This window comes from Neopsephotus bourkii, unplaced genomic scaffold (genome assembly GCF_033783945.1).
Source record: "Neopsephotus bourkii isolate Nb327-2 ecotype Australia unplaced genomic scaffold, CSIRO-AGI_Nbou_v1 NB_716, whole genome shotgun sequence".
Classification (NCBI taxonomy): Eukaryota; Metazoa; Chordata; class Aves; order Psittaciformes; family Psittacidae; genus Neopsephotus; species Neopsephotus bourkii.
Genome location: NW_026901215.1, coordinates 1,850,175 through 1,866,231, shown reverse-complemented (window position 1 = coordinate 1,866,231; position 16,057 = coordinate 1,850,175). Strand labels below are relative to the sequence as shown.

Here is a 16,057-nt window from a genome sequence, read left to right as displayed (position 1 = left end):
CCTGTTAAAAACTGAAACCTTGATATTGGTACCTCACCTGAGGTACTCTTGTGGTATTCACTGCAAGAATCAGCTACTTGCATTTTGTGGAACATACTTTTTAATTTTAATTTAAAAGACACTAATTATAAAAGACACTAAATTATTTCTGTCTCGCTGCATTGCAGCAAGGTCTGGGTTGCAGTGAGTTTAAATGTGAAAGGCAGAGTTGTGAGACTCCTCAACCCAGGTGACCTAAGGCGAACCCTCCTCCTGTTTCCTGTAAAAGGAGAACTGCACAAGACTCTCTGCTGGTGCTCTGAATAAATTTGATGCACACAATGGCTGCACTCGCTCATGCTGGCGGTTATGAAGTACAGATTTAAGTCCCTACGGAGCTGCTTAAATGGTACCACTGGGAATTGCCCAAAAGCTTAGCAGGACTCAGAGCCACACGTGATGTAGGGCTTGGATTAGCATTTCGGTTTCAAAGGTCAGTTAAGCCGCTGCTGCTTTTCAGTCCATGTGCTCTCTGCAGGCAAAGCAGACAAAGGGACGAGTGCGCAGCAGAACTGCAGTAACTTCCTAGGCTGGTAATTCCTTCTGTAGTTTGGAGCAATGCCTGAAATGCCGGTGGAAATGGAGCAGGTAAGGCTATGGATCTTTGCATTAACTGATTGCTGGCTGCGCTTTGATTACAGAACATAGGGGAAACAAGACAGGAGCAGAGAATTGTGCTTTAGTCTGCAAATTGCAGTATGAAATGTTAATAAGTAAAGGGCCTGGTGCATTTAGTCACCCTGTGGTGCATTATGCTTAAATAACTGATATCAACTATAATACAATTTCTATATATTCCGTGCAATCACAGTGTTTCACAAAGTGTATATAATGCTAACGACATTGGAAGTGGAAGCTGGAATGCTACTGCATTCAATGTAAATTATGTTATGAAGATAACATATTACACCCAGGTTTTGTAACTGTTAGACTGCTGACAACAGCGTGAAGGTGTTTTACAGGCCAGCTCATGGCTCTTGTGGGAGACCCCGGTGTTGAGCTTTCCCTGCTCTCCCCTTGCTCTAAGAGTGGACGGCTAAGTTCCTGGTTCCACACAGGGTGAGACACAGGTACAGCCCTGGCTGTTACCTCGGGGCTGCCCTGCTGATCCCCCAGGCTTTGCAGGTTCCTCTTCTGAATCTCAAGTAATTCCTCAAGTGAGGAAATTACTGGTATTTTTCTAAGAGTTCCAAGGTTAACGAAGGGGAATTAAATGGCCATAGTGCATTACAAGGAATATAAGGCATCTGCAGTCCAAGAAGGCAGAAACTGTCTGAAGTGATTTCTACATGTATGCTTCATGCGTTGTACATGTCAGTCCTTTCTCACAGGTAAAGGTCATTTACAGTATGGTTCTATTTAGTTTAGCAGATTTTCTAATTTCTCTTTAACTTTGTAATATCGGCTGGTTTTCTCCCTTGACTGCCACTTAAAGAAGTATTTAAGTCAAGCTGAAATTAATTCCTTAGGTAAAGATCTCAGTGTGACCCTAGCTAAACTAAAGCTTAGCTACCAGTTCTTCAAGCTTGTTCAAAACAATATGGAGCAATGGGTCTTTGCCTTTGTGTGGGGCTGAAATATCACAGTAAAAAGCTTTATGAACAGGTTCATGTTACTTTTTAACCCTGCATGTAAAAAAGTAAACTCGTAAGTGTAGAATTTTAGGATGAGTAATGCAGGCAGGGACTGCTGTTGCAGTGGGCTATTTTACCAGTCTTTCTTATGAAGCTGCGGATAAAGGCAATTGGGAAATGCACGATATTCTGCCGTTCTTAAAGTGGTATCTCTTAGTAACTGGATACGTGAAGTAGGAAGTTTTGTTGTATAAAAGGCAGGAGCTGATACTTTTACACAAGTGGAAGCTGACGCTTTCTATGGGCCGAGGTTGTTACGGCAAGGCTGTAACCGAGAAGCGGTTGCTGCAGGAGCTGGGGCTGCGCACGGCAGAACACAGCCCCTGAGCAAGAGCTGTAGGCGCAGCCGCGGCGCTGAACGCGAAGCACACACAAACGGGTTGCTCACCAGCTACTGCGCACGTAGGCCGGGCTGAGAGTCTGTGGGCGCAGGCGGACATCCCTTGCCTCCTCTCGCGGGACGAAAGGGAAAGGAGCAATCGCTGCCTGGGCTGCTCAGCTAAGACGTCGAGATCGGTGCGGGCTGCCTGCCAGCTCTAGCTGAGGGGTGATGGGCTGTGCCGCCGTGCTGGAGCCCGTTACGGCCTCATGTACTTGACACAAACTCCCTCAGAGCCGCTGCAGGGTCATGGTCAGACGGGGGCACCGCTCTGCCTCTTCCTCCTGCTTTCTAGCGGGTTCGCCCTACCGGCCCCAGCCCGGGCCTTGTCTCTGCTGTGCCTCCGCAGGAGCCATGGCCGCCCTTCGGCTCCTAGAGACTAGGGCTGCCGCCCCTACCCCGGGGGTCCGCTGCGCCTTCCGTGAGCGCGGCCCCTTTAAACCCCGCCAGGGCCCCTCCCCTTTGGCGCTCCTCAGCCATTGAGCGCGCGGCGGTGAGAGCTTCGTGTCGCCGCCGCTGCCCAATGAGGGCTCGCCCTGCTGCGCGGCGCACGGCACGTCCGCCCTCCCGCAGCGCCCCGCCGAGCAGCAGCAGGAGCAGGCCCCGGGCCGGGCGGGCCCAGCGGCGCCGCCATGGTCGGCCGGGAGAAGGAGCTCAAGATCCGCTTCGCACCGGGCCGCTGCGAGCTGGTGGAGGTGAGCGGCGGGAGCCCACGGCGCCGTTTTCTCCGGGTGCGCCGCGCCTGCGGCTCCTGGGGGGCTGGGCCGCCCCGCATGGACCTCCCTTCGTAGGGCCGCGGGGTGCACCGCCGGACGGGCCTCCCCTGCGGGGCCGGAGGAGGCGCCGCGACGTGTTGGGGAAGGGCGGCTGTGGCGGCTCCGACTGTCCGCGGAGTGCTGGGTGCGAGGGGAAGTGCGGCCGGCGGCTCCCGCTGATGGCTGGGCTCCGGGATCGGGACCCTCGGTGCCTCATTCCGCCACCGCTGCGTTGCCTCCGTGGCGGCGGTTTGGGCACTGCGGCCCTGCGTGGTCCCGCTGCTGGAGCTGTCCGGTGCCCACGGGCCCGTCCCCTGTGAGAGCCTTTGAGCAGGTGTAGCCGGCGGCAAGGAGCGGCTCTCGGGTGCTCCCGTCCCGTCTGATCCCGCGTCCTCCCGATCCTCACCTCGTGTGCTAACCTGCGTGAGCCCGGCGGCCCCTTCCTTAACATGGACATCTCTGAGTTGATCTTTATATGAAACTTATAAAGTACTTGTACCTTGAAATACCTTGCGTCTTACGGTGTTTTGTGATTATACTTTTAATAGCATCTAAAAATACTTCTAGGTCTCCCAAATGCTACTTTTTAATCTTGGGTATTTTTATTTGAGTGAGGCTTCTGAGTGCATTTCTCTTTTATTATGTTAATTCCTAGTGAGCAGTGAACATCAGACAGAAATCATACACTTTATCATAAAGCTTAAAATGGTGCATTTAAGTAGTATTATTTAAAATTAGTTGTTAAGACAACTTTGTGCACATTTGGTGACTCTGGGTATGATTGCTTCATAATTGAGAAGCACACGGAAAAAATCTGTTAGCAGATGGGCTAGTCTGATAGCAACTTGCATTTAAGGCTACAAAATTTGCAGGCAAAAGGGTGACGTTTGAAGTCTGGGATGTTTGGGCACACCAAGGCCTTCAAGGTCCTTTGGACTCGAAGGTCTGCGCCTGCAGTTCCTTGGTAGAAAGCCTGTTGCAGCTCTGATATTCTGCAAAGGAGCAAGGCAGCATATAGGGAAAGAGTTAACCTGTGCAGGTTTTGTATTACTAGGAACCTTTAACTGCATTAAAACTGGTGGTTGGTGTTGAGTTTATGGGAAACAACTACTAATAACCTTGTGGAAACAAGGGACTTAGAACAATTAGTCTTGCAGACAAGAACAACAGGATGCAGACAGTACTAAACCTGGTTGTGACTGTTGTATTCAGTTCAGGCTGTGCTGCTCGTGCAATATCCTCTTTATGCTGCATAGAATAAACAAACCTTAATGATGCTTAAAAATGCCAGAGCTTAAAAGTGACACAAGTTTTTGTGTTGATCGCTTCCTACTTATTAAAGACATTCTGTCACATTTTTAGAGAACTGGATTTCCTGCCACAAAGCTTTGATAATTATTAGCTCTAGAAGTGCTAGTAAATCTGTCCTGTGGGGCTCTGTCAAAGTCTTGCAAAGATATAAAGTACATCACAACACTGAGTGTTCTTGCTTACGCTTTTCAGAGAACATGGGCATCCTTAAAAATTATAAATAAACATAATTTGCTGTAGTTTGTTGCCTTAAAGAAACTGTCAAGATGTCAGTTACTAATCTTCACCCGGTACTTGAGGAAGTAAGTCTTCCTGCACCTGAAGGTTTAGAATGGAGGAAAACGCACATGCTGTGCTGGGAACTGTCAGTGCCTTGGCATATAACTTTATAGTATAGATTTAGATGAGCTCTTAGGCAGAAGCTCTTCCCTGTGAGGGTGCTGAGGCACTGGCACAGGGTGCCCAGAGAAGCTGTGGCTGCCCCATGCCTGGCAGTGTTCAAAGCCAAGTTGGACAGGGCTTAGAGCAAGCTGCTCTAGTGGAAGGTGTCCCTGCCCGTGGCAGGGGGTGAAACTGGATGAGCTTTAAGGTCCTTTCCAACACAAAACAGCCTGTGATTCTAGAGCTTTAAGGGGGAAAGATGGTAATTTGGAATCAATTTCTGTTACTTCCTGTGCTGCAATCAAAAAACTGGTCTGTCACAATGATGAAAATGTAAGAATTCACAGTAGTGTCAGGGCTATTTGAATCACATAGTAGAGAGCATTTACAAAGTTACAGTCAGTTATCACAGATGGTCCTTGTGCATAAAGGAGTCAGGAAATCCCAGACCTGTGGATTCTGCACACCTGCAGTTTTGGTCTGTACTGGCATGTAACTGTATGCTTTTGGGCTTGTTTATACTACCTTCAGAAGTAAAGTATAAAAGGAAAATAGGTTGCTCAGACAGACATTAACCTTGGGTTTCCTGTCTTGAAAACTTTGTGGTCCAGTGAGTGGTGGAGAGGAAGGAACTTTGTGTGCACTGATGTAAACAACAGTCTCAAGTACTGGAATATGCCAGAGTTAAAGAAGCTTTAGGATGTTGTATAAATGGAAAATTTAAACTATCAATCACTTCCAATGCTTTTTATAAAACTGAGAGGAGACCAGTATCTTGTTTTTACTTATTATTAGACTTGTGTTAAATGACAGTGAATTACTATTTAATAATAAAATTCAAGTTTTCATTTCTAAGAGTCATTGTAGGTAGGCCCACAGGGAGCTGTATGGTATTGCTGCAGCCTCTAACAGGCACAGTCTGTCCAAAATTACTTGTTGCAGGATGTGGACCCTAAATGTTGCATATTTCAGGTCCATTTTCTAAAGAAGTTATTTCCCTCGTTTCAAATTGTACAAAGTTACCAGATTTTGAATGAACTTAAAATTTTGTCTTCATTTGTAGTTCGGCTTGGGTTCCCTTCCTGTTATAGAAGTAGGTGAGTTTCCCATTTAAGTTTTGCTTTCACTGTCAGCAAAAATATGTTTAAATACTTGACTAGGTACTATCTCCATGCTCCCAGTTGTTTGCTTCCATGAGACATTCCAAAGCATTCATGTGGCAAGGGAAGCTGCTTAATGCAGTAGCTCTGGCTGTAGCCTTCCATACTTTTAAAGAAAACATAGTTATAAATAACAGTAGAAAGAAAACTTTTCCTGTTCTTGTTTCCCTAGGAAGATGTTGATATTCCCAGTAGGCGAGCTCTCATTACTGGTGCTACAGGACTTCTTGGCAGAGCCGTATTTAAAGAATTCAAGGAAAATAATTGGAATGCAGTTGGCTGCGGATACAGGAGAGCTCAGCCCAGATTTGAACAGATAAATCTTCTGGACTCTGTTGCAGTTCATGACATTATCCATGATTTTCAGGTAAGTTCCTGGAGTGTGAAGTAGAGGTTAAGTTACATTTATACATCTAATAGTCAGTTGATAGTGCTTTTCTGATACTGAGTTTATGTGGCTGTAGTGGGGCAAGGCTCTGGTGAAAGATGTATGGCAGCCTTTTCTGCCTTGTCTGAAGCTCAGTTTGCTCTGCACATACAGACAGTTCTAAACTCTGCTGGCATCACCAGAGACAGGTAACAGACAGATACGTTGGCACACTTGCGTTTATATTTGAAAGAAAAAGATAACCATTAGTTATTGACAGAGTAATATCAAGCAGTTCTATTGAAGAACACTTGAATACAACAGCAGTAACTCTTTGTCCAGTGTGTAATGCAGGAAGATGTTCAGTTTTTACTGAAAAATGACTTGCAAGAGGAACCCGAAATGCATTATGCAGGGTGCCATTCTATAAAATGGCTTTAAATACCTTATTATTGGTCTGCTTATGTCAAATAAGCCATGTGGAAATGGCTTATCTAGAAATTTTGAGTGCAGTTATGTGTGTGTGAGATACATGTTATTATAATATTTTACATTATTGCAGAGAGTTAAAGAAAAAAAACAACCAGCAACTTCAGGCTTGCTGTAACATTGAAAGTTCTGAAGATCACAGTTGCAAAATTAGTGATCTTTTTTTTTTGGCATCTAAAAGCAGCATGGTTTAGTTTTACTTCCTAAGGAAAGCATGCTTCTGAGCACACCATGCTTACAAATAATTCTACTGCTTTTCTTACTTCTCACAACTTAGTGAAATGCCTCTTTGCCTGAGGGAGTTCATGGCTAGAGCTAGGGTACAGCTGCAATCTCTTGATGATGTTTGTTGTTTAAAATTAGTCTTTAATTTCCAGCCTCATGTTATAGTGCACTGTGCTGCTGAGAGAAGGCCAGATGTTGTAGAAAATCAACCAGAAGCTGCTTCTCAGCTCAATGTGGCTGCTTCAGGGAACTTAGCAAAAGAGGCAGGTAAGGAGACCATCTAATGTATTTGGTTTCTTGTTAAAATGCTGCATTTATTTATACAGGGACATAAATAGGAGTAAGTTATTCCAAGTGCTAATGTCACACTTGAAATCACTGTGCTGTCAACCTGTTTTCTGTAAGGGTAGCATGTGTGTCTGTTTTGAGGATCAGTGAACAGACAAAGCAGCAGGAATGAGTGGGGCTAGAAGAAGATGAGGTCCTTCAGAGATTTGTTGGAAAGTTTATTGGGATTTCAGACAAGGCATGGACTAAAATAGACCATATAAACATTTTCTTCCCAGCTGCAGTTGGAGCATTTCTGATCTACATTAGTACAGACTACGTGTTTGATGGAACAAGTCCTCCTTATAAAGAGACTGACATACCAAATCCCCTGAATTTATATGGTAAAACCAAACTGGAGGGTGAAAAGGTAGTCCTGGAAAATAATGAAGGTAAGAATATGCTCACATTTTGAATAGAGGCTTTCTGTTTATTTAGTTGTATATTTGCTTACTAGACTCGTAAGTCAGTGGTAAAATTGCAAAACCATGGAAACAAAATTTAGAAAAGAATGTGATCAAGAGACATTCTCCTTGCTTGTGAACCATTCTTATTGCTTACAGGTCAACTAAAGCTTTATTTCTTACTTGTTCTGATCATCACTTGTGTTACTAGTCTCTGCTGATGGATGTTCACCAGCCTTTGTCTGCTGTGAATCATTTACTCTAGAGGAAAAATAAAATACATCGGTGTATTGTAATGGCACAAGCTTTACCATGCTTTGTACACAGCTGCTGTTACTTAAGGAGATGCATTACAGTTGTTGTAAATGTACCTTTACTTAAAGGGGAAAATGGACTTGTGATTCAGTAATTATGCAGATAATATTAACATAGGCCTTTGTTGCAGGCTCTTGGTTTTCTTGTTGATCTCCTGGTTTGCTCTCCTAAGTAAGCCATCAAGCCATCCATTTTGTTTTTACCCACCTACCTCACCATGCACATCAGATTCCCTATTGTAGCACTTTCTAAAGAGTTAGTAACATATTTCTGGCTTTAAGCAGCTAAATATTTATTTATTTGTTGTTTAAGTCTTTTCTCAATGAAAATTGGCATTCAAAATACGCAAACATAATTTTAAAACTTGTACCTTGGAGGAGAAAAAAAGCTTGTGACCGATCATGTTCCCTTGCATTTAAAACTCATTTCTTGTCTGAAACAGAGGTTTGGCTGTTTCTTGTTAGTATGCTGACAGCTTCCATTCACAGATTCTAAGGAAAGAAGCACTTGTATTTTCTCAGAGAATTTGAAGAAAACAATCTCAGAGCACTTGCAGAAGAGGCTTTCAATATGTCAGTATTATAACTGTGATTCTCTTCTGCCTAACCAGAGAATGGAACAATTGATAAATTAGTGCAATGGTCTTTCAGTGAGTAAGTATACACTGTATTGGAAAACAATGGGCCTTAGTATAGCTTTGTCATTACTGCTGAGAAATAGACTTTCTAAAAAACATTTTGAGAGGAAAAGCTCTACTTAAGTAAAAATAGAAAGTTGTTCACCCCACCTCTTACTGAAATATCTCTGAATTTGACTGTGATGCTGTTTGCTCCCTCTTCTAGATTGGTAATGAAGATAAGACTGCACCACATTCAAGTACATGTGGCTATCTTGCCAGATCCCAACCCCAACTCAGCAGTTCAGTTGTGTTTTAAAACCTTTTGAGCATGATCTGCCAGGCAGTAGTGTGTTGCAGCAGTATCATCAGCAGAAGGAATTTTGAGATGCTAATGAGCAAGATGCTTGAAAATGTGCATTCTACTGTTGATACAAATATAAATACGTTACATGTATTAAGGCTTCCAACCACTTATTTGCTAATATCGTATATGTAGAATTCAGTTTATCAGATGCCTATAGTTGCATAAAGAATTTCCATATCCATTTTTATTTGTATAGTGCAAGGAATCTCCACAAATAATTTGGGGATTTGCATTTTTTTTTTTAATCTATTTTACTTTGGTTAGGAAGGGATGTAAGTAAGTACTGATGCTTCTAAAGCAATAAAGTTTCAGTGGGTCATCAGAACCACTGGTAATGAAGCTAATGCTCTCCAAGTCCCAGACAGCTCTCTAGAACTGTTGTGTTGTCTTTCTCAAATACTGAGTACTTCTAAAGAGATTAAAAATAAGAGTTTTCAACCAGTATTTAGAGAGAAGAAGAATATATTTGCTGAGCAACTAAACTGTTTTTAGAGCAGCAGGAAATCAGTATCATACTGGGGTTTTAATTGTGTTTGTTTTTCTTATATAAGTACTTCTTTCTGTTTACTTTTCTGTGAGAATAATTTGTGTGTTAGCTTTTTCTTTTTGTCTTTCTAATGGCTATAGCATTTTCCTACAAATCTGTAAGAATTGCAGTGATTTGGTGACTTCTTCCAACTTCTGGACTGACTTTGTTTTGTTTTGTTTTGTTTTTCTTCAAGCCAAAATATCTGTGTTACTTTTAATGCATTTGTCATAGCCTTCTTGCATTTCCCCTCAGAGAGGCCTTTTGAGTCTTCGTGACTGAGGTAGACTAGTATGATGTATTCCATCCTTAAATATCCTTCTCTTTGCACTTGCTTGCTGTTAGTTTAATTTCTCAAATCACTATCTTGAAATTGGATATTGTTCACTGCCATATTCTGTGAACCTGTTCCGTATTTGTCAAGCACATAATTTATGCTAAGGTTCATGTATTTTTTCCTGGTAAATAATATCCTCCTTGATGCAGGCTTCTGCATGCTGGGCAAAAAATCTTCGTCTGTAATTGACACCTGAATATGATGCTTGGTGGGAATTTTTGTTCATGCTCTTACCCAGGGAGGAGGGGGAGTGCTGCAGTAACTGCAGAGCTCAGTTGTTATCTTTGTAATCATTGTTCTAACCCAAACAGATCCTTTTTCTCTTGTGGTGTTAATAAAAGCTTGTTGGCTTTCTGGCAATCAACAGCAGAACTCAAAATAAGTTTATATAAACTCAGTGTTTATAAAATGTTTCAATTGATACAAATTAAAATTATATTCTGAGGGCAAATATTTTAATTGCAATTTTTTTCATGATTTGTAGATGCTTAATATCACCAGCATATTTCTTAACACTTCCCTAACACTTTTCAGGTTACGCTACAGCATTCATATTCATTCATAGCAATGTTACTACTTTTGAAATATTCTTTCTTTTAGGTGCTGCAGTACTTAGGATTCCTGTCTTGTATGGAGAGGTGGAAAGGCTGGAGGAAAGTGCTGTGACTGTTATGTTTGATAAAGTGCAGTTCAGTAATAAGTCTGCCAATATGGATCACTGGCAGCAAAGATTTCCTACTAACGTCAAGGATGTAGCAAGTGTTTGCAGACAGCTAGCAGAGAAGAGAATGCTGGTAAGACTATAAAGAAACAAGCCTCTTTAAGGTAAAATAGATTTGAGTTCTTGGCTTTGTTTCAGAACATCTGAGAACTGCCTATAACCTGCATTATTCATTGCATTTCTGGAATACCTGGAGGGAAGGGAGAACTAGCTGTAGTCTGCAGTATCCTTACATGGCAGCATGTGGATACTTAAAACAAAAGTGAGGGAAGTGATGGGACAGAACCTTCTGCAAATTGTCATGTGTGTTCTAGTCTGCAGGACAGAAATGCAAATACTGACTTTCTGAAGCAGGCCTTTTACAAATTGCCATTTTGAACTAAAAAAACCCCATGGCGATTGAACATCATTCTCAAAGATGCCCTTGTTTTTACTGTATTAAGAACACTGAAGTGGCAAAACCAAGCCACTGGACTTAAATATTTGATTGTGTTTATTCATCACATCAACTTCAGGTTACCATATTTGCAAGATAACAAAATCACCTTTATTTAGCTTGGTAAAAAATGGCCATGCATGTATAGTAAATGTGGTGCAGTTGGTTTGTTTGAAAGGACTCATATATGGTTTGCAGTTTCTTGTTCAGAGTGTGTGGTGCCTTTTGCATTTGTTTTGGGTAAGTGACTAGTATAGAAGAGCCGAGTTTCTCCTTCCCAGCTATTTGGCTTTGGTTGGTTGGCTGGCTCGCTCCTTTCCCTCCTGGTAATAACTCTACAGAATATAAGCTGCTTGTGAAAAGTCAGGCCAGATACATGTAGCACCAGTACTCGGTCTCAGTCCCGAGCCGGGTGTTCTATGAAAATGCTTGAGACATTTCTAGAACGTGAGATGTTGTAACACGCCTTTAGGATAGGATTTGCTGGAAGATTGTTCTTCACAACTCTTGCACTGAGGGCTGTCTGGCTGCTGCTTTTCACCTCTGTGTTCTATCTCTTCTGTAGGACTCATCCATTAGAGGCACGTTTCACTGGTCTGGCAATGAACAGATGACTAAGTATGAAATGGCGTGTGCCATTGCAGATGCTTTCAACCTTCCCAGCAGCCACTTGAGACCGGTAAGTGATGTGTTGTTCAGCCTGTAGAAAGACAGATGTTTTATGGTTTTCAGTAGTGGGTCTTGCTAGCTATACAAATAAACTTTCTGTTCAGGGAGATTGTGTGAGTTTGCCTAGCACAGCGGATCTATTGCTGATGACGCAGTCCGTCAGTAACCAGTTTTGCAGTGTGTAGTATAACGATACTTCTGCAGAACAGTTCCCTTAGGCATGAGTAAGTCCATATTTTTTGTTGAGTTTTTGTCCTTAAAAAAGCTTATGGATTGACAGAACATTAACTCAAAGGTAGGAATCTATAAGAACTTGTCAATGTCCAGATTTATTTCTGAATACATGCACTTAAGAACTTCAGATCATTTCTGCTTTGCTTAAAATGCCTGTCCTGCAGTTTTATTGACACTTGAAAGTAAGACTGCTCTTAATGATATACTGATAATGTTGTGAGAATAACCTGTAAGCAAGATTTTATTTATATCCAAAATAAACTCCAAAGATTCTCAATTAGTAAAGGCTGGAACTGAAATGTAGTTTGGAAGATGGAGGGAAAAAGAATGAATTATTTCTGCGCAGATCAGTTTCCCTTCAGGTATATCGATCAAAGCATGGTTCTGTCAACTTTTGAGAGGATTTTTAACCTTGTGATTATAATAATAGGATGAAAAGAGGAATAAAATGTAGAAAAACGTAAATGGCGAGCAGTAATCAAGTGAGAGAAATTTACCTTGGGATACTTCAGGTCGCTCTGCCTGACATGTCTTACGCTGAAATAAAGTTAACCGTAAAACAGACAAGCAAGTACACGCATACACCCCTCTCCCCAAAACAAGACACAAAACAGTTTGAAGGGAGGAGGGAATGTGCGTGTATAGAAAGCTATGAAGGATAATTTCTAAGTGAGCACATATAGGAATGTTTTCCTGTCATCTCTGATTACGTGTTGGTGTGTTGGGGGTTTTCCTCTTTATTTTTTAGATTACTGATTGTCCAGTTGTGGGTGCTCTCCGTCCGAGGAACGCTCAGCTCGACTGCTCCAAGTTGGAGATGCTGGGGATAGGCCAGAGAACGCCATTTCGAGCAGGGATCAAAGAATCTCTTTGGCCTTTCCTCATTGACAAGAGATGGAGGCAGACAGTCTTCCATTAGTTTGTAACTTTTTTTAGTAAAAGTATGGTATGTGGCACTTTTTTAAAAGAAAAAAAAACATAGTTTTGTATGAGTGTTCTTAAATTGTGACATTTATGATTTTTCATTTAATCAGGTAAACAAACGGTCTTGCACTAGTGAAGTTGTTAGCCTAAAAAGCGTTCAGTGACAAAAACTGAGCCTGTTTGATGTCCTGGATCTTTCTTTCCATTTGTACGAGTCTAAATTAATATCTGTTCCTGGCAGATTATGGTTCTTGTCAATCAGTACCATTTGATGCTAAGAATGACTCAGCTCACTTGTAGACTTACTTTTGGCTGAAATCTGTGGTTGATGCTTAAGGTCTGTGCCATTGTTGTAAATACCATTTCTCTTCCTTAAAAGACCTGGTCGGTTACCACCAACAATCGAAGGGTTTTGTTTTTAACTCCTGAAGGTGGCGTTCTTCTGAAGTGAAACTGAAGTAAGAATTGGTCAATGCTCGTTTTGCTTCAGCTCTGATCAAACTGTTTTCTAAAAAAGTGAAACTTTATTTTTGCAATTTTCAAGTGGACTTTCTATGCTTGAACTATTTTCGGAATGTTCTGTAACTTGAATGCCCGCAGCTTCATATTTGTACAGTAAGTTGTATGCATTTGTTTTAATGGTGACATATAAAAGCTAGAACCAGGTGGGAGGGTGGGAAACAAATAGTTTTGACCTGTTCTTTTGGGGGCTGGGGGATTTTTACTGGAGGGGGGGGGATTTTTTTTATATAAAAGCATGAAAAATCTTCATCTTTCTCTTGCTTTTGTTTTTTGCTGTATTTGGGATTGTTGAAATCAGTGAAAGATGTTTGTTAGCACATGTGGCACGGAGGAGAAAGGTATTTAAGAATTTATAGCACTGCAGCTTCTTTGCACAGACTGTCAGATCTTGCACTGATGGAGCTTGCTCTGGAACAGCAAAGCATGTATATTGAAGGTTTGCAGCAGGTGTCCCTGCCCATGGCAGGGGGGTTGGAGCTTGATGATCTTGAGATCCTTTCCAACCCTAACTGTTCTATGACTCTATAATAAATGTAACCACAATAGTCTCATTGTAAGCAAATCTTGAAGTCCAGTCATTAAAGTCGGACTCAGGAGCCAGGTAAAGCGGAATCAGGTTCGCCTCCTTCTGAAGTTGTAGAATCAGCAATATTCTGAGATTGCCAGAGGATTGGTGGTAAAACAGGAAAAAATCATGTGGGTGATTGTTTATTTTTCTGAGGTTGGCATGAGGGAGAGGGGAAGATGTTCAGCTCAAGTGGGGAAAAAACCCAGGTGGATGACAAAAAATAGACCAACTGAAGCTCTTCTAAAGGTCAGTTTTATGTTCAGTCATTTAATTTCCAACTGGCATATGCTAAGAGTTCATAATCCCGATTTGTTTGAAGTCCTGATATGCACATGGTAACCTATCTCCAAAATGACAATAAATATATATTGCCAGCATGAGAAACCGTTGTTGATTCTTTCTTTATCATCAGGTTTTGTTTCTCTGAATCAGAAATACTTGCAACTCTTCCAATTCTTCTTGAAATCTGTGTGCCCTTTTCAGTCATTGGTGCCCTACCCCCCTTCCCTAATTCAGTGACCCATTTCCAGAGTTAGATTAGATTACATCAGTATTTTTCTCTCGCTGCTGCCTTGGGGATGCAATCAATGTACACAGGAGGTAAAAATGAGCCTGAAATGCCCTGGGCCTCAGTGCCCAATCAGGGGGGCTCTGAGCACATCCCCTCCACTTGAAGGCAGTTCAGGTTTTGTTAAATTTGACAGCATAATTTTTTTTAAATTCACAGTAAATTTAAAACTGATACGAAAAATGGGAGATGGTGGTAAAAGCCACAAAAATAGAACAATGCAGGAACCGTGAGGTGGCAGTCTCCTTGCTGGTTCATTGTGTGGCTTGTTCTCTTTTTCCTTGGCATACATAATCAAAAGAGAGCCTTTTGCTAAGATGAAGTAGCTAAATAATTCTTTAAGTGGTTCTTCTGAAAATTTCAGTTCCATTTTTAAAATGTGAGAAAATTCATGATAAAATACACAGTTGGAAGGCAGTGTATGCTCATCTGGACCTTCAAAACAAGTCTCATGGTCTTAAGAGGCCAAACCCTTGGCTGTGGCACCAGTCCCATAGACATTCATTCATTGAGCATATTTGACAGGCCTTTTCCAACCCCTTCCTATAGTCCTCAGGCTGCTCCTGGCTCTATCTGTGGTGCTCACATGGAATAGCAGCCATGGGTAGTGGTGAGTGGCCTGTACAAGGCTCAGTAGTCTGCTTGTGATGTCCCTGATGTGAGCCCCAGGCCTGCAGATGGCTGCCTCTGCACCTTTTGGAAGAGTCCCCGGCTATTATCACCCATTTGCCTCTTCCTAGCTGTAGTTGTTACACAGGGAGCAGGCTGGGTTGCTGCACCCACCTCCGTCTCTGCTGCTGATGGGTCCTTCATCATCAGTCTGCAGAGCTGCAGAGTACCTGCAAGGGCACCTCTAGCTTCAGGGAATGTCGCTCCCAACTGCAGGTCCTGGTGTTGCAAGCTCCTGTTCCCTTGCGTTATTCCCCTTACTCCCTTCTCTCTGTGCTCCTGGGGGAGGTTTTGGCTGTGGCTCCACTGCAGACTGTGCCTGGAACCAAGTGTCTATCTCCTTGTCCTCCCTGATGGTCCGCAACTTGCACCACCTTCTGCAGCTCAGCATCCTCTGCAGCAGGGCCTGCTGCTGGGCACATGGTCTGCAGGCGATCTGATGCCTGTCCCTCCCGCAGGAGAAGGTCTGGGCACGTCCTGCAGCCCCAGATCTGCCTTCAGTCCCCCCCGCAGTGCTCTGGCTCAGTAGAGGCACTGTCCACGGCTGGGGTGCGTGGTGCAGACCCTCCCCAGAAGCTGCGGCCTTTGCTCTCCACCCAGTGCCCACCGTTCTGCCTTGAGGGTCAGGTAGGATGATGGCCTGTGTAATGTCCCTCCTGTAAGCTGGGTTAGGGTTAGGCAAAACATGCCCCTAAGACACAGTGGATTGATGCAGAATAGTTTGTAGCCAAAAAAGCAGATGCCAACAGAGGATGCAGGAATGATTGTGGGTGACTGCAAAGATGAGTTAAGCAGCTGCTGCTTTTCTTAGACCAGCAGATGTGTTCAAGGTTAAAATGCAGGTAGGAGGACAAAGTACCTCACAAAACTGGGGCATGTTAGGCCATGGAGCACATGAATGAGGCCGAGCAAAGAGGCAATGCCTTGCTGAAAGCAAGGGAACAGCCCTGGAAAATTCATTGGCACTTCCAAAGATTGCACTCTGTGGACAACTGTGCGTGGAAAGAAGCAGGGCAGCTTGAGGTGGCATGAGGGGCTCTTAAGGACACATTCTACATCCAGGACTATACTAGCTTGTGGCTCTTAAGGTGAAAAGCTTAACAGGACACAATGG

General features: G+C 42.9%; 1 protein-coding gene across 2 annotated transcripts; it reads left to right on the top strand.

Annotated features, from left to right (window-relative positions):
• Window positions 1-264: 264 nt before the first annotated feature.
• On the top strand, window positions 265-13,018 carry MAT2B (methionine adenosyltransferase 2 non-catalytic beta subunit). Of its 2 annotated transcripts, none has more exons than XM_061354066.1 (7): window positions 265-627; window positions 5,832-6,026; window positions 6,893-7,007; window positions 7,307-7,459; window positions 10,233-10,426; window positions 11,355-11,468; window positions 12,441-13,018. In XM_061354066.1, the coding sequence occupies exons 1-7, from the start codon at window positions 598-600 to the stop codon at window positions 12,609-12,611; spliced, it is 972 nt and encodes a 323-aa protein (XP_061210050.1). In that variant the 5' UTR covers window positions 265-597; the 3' UTR covers window positions 12,612-13,018. The 2 variants fall into 2 exon arrangements, with proteins under 2 accessions (XP_061210050.1, XP_061210049.1); XM_061354065.1 differs by lacking the exon at window positions 265-627 and adding an exon at window positions 2,590-2,747.
• The last annotated feature ends 3,039 nt before the right edge of the window (window positions 13,019-16,057 follow it).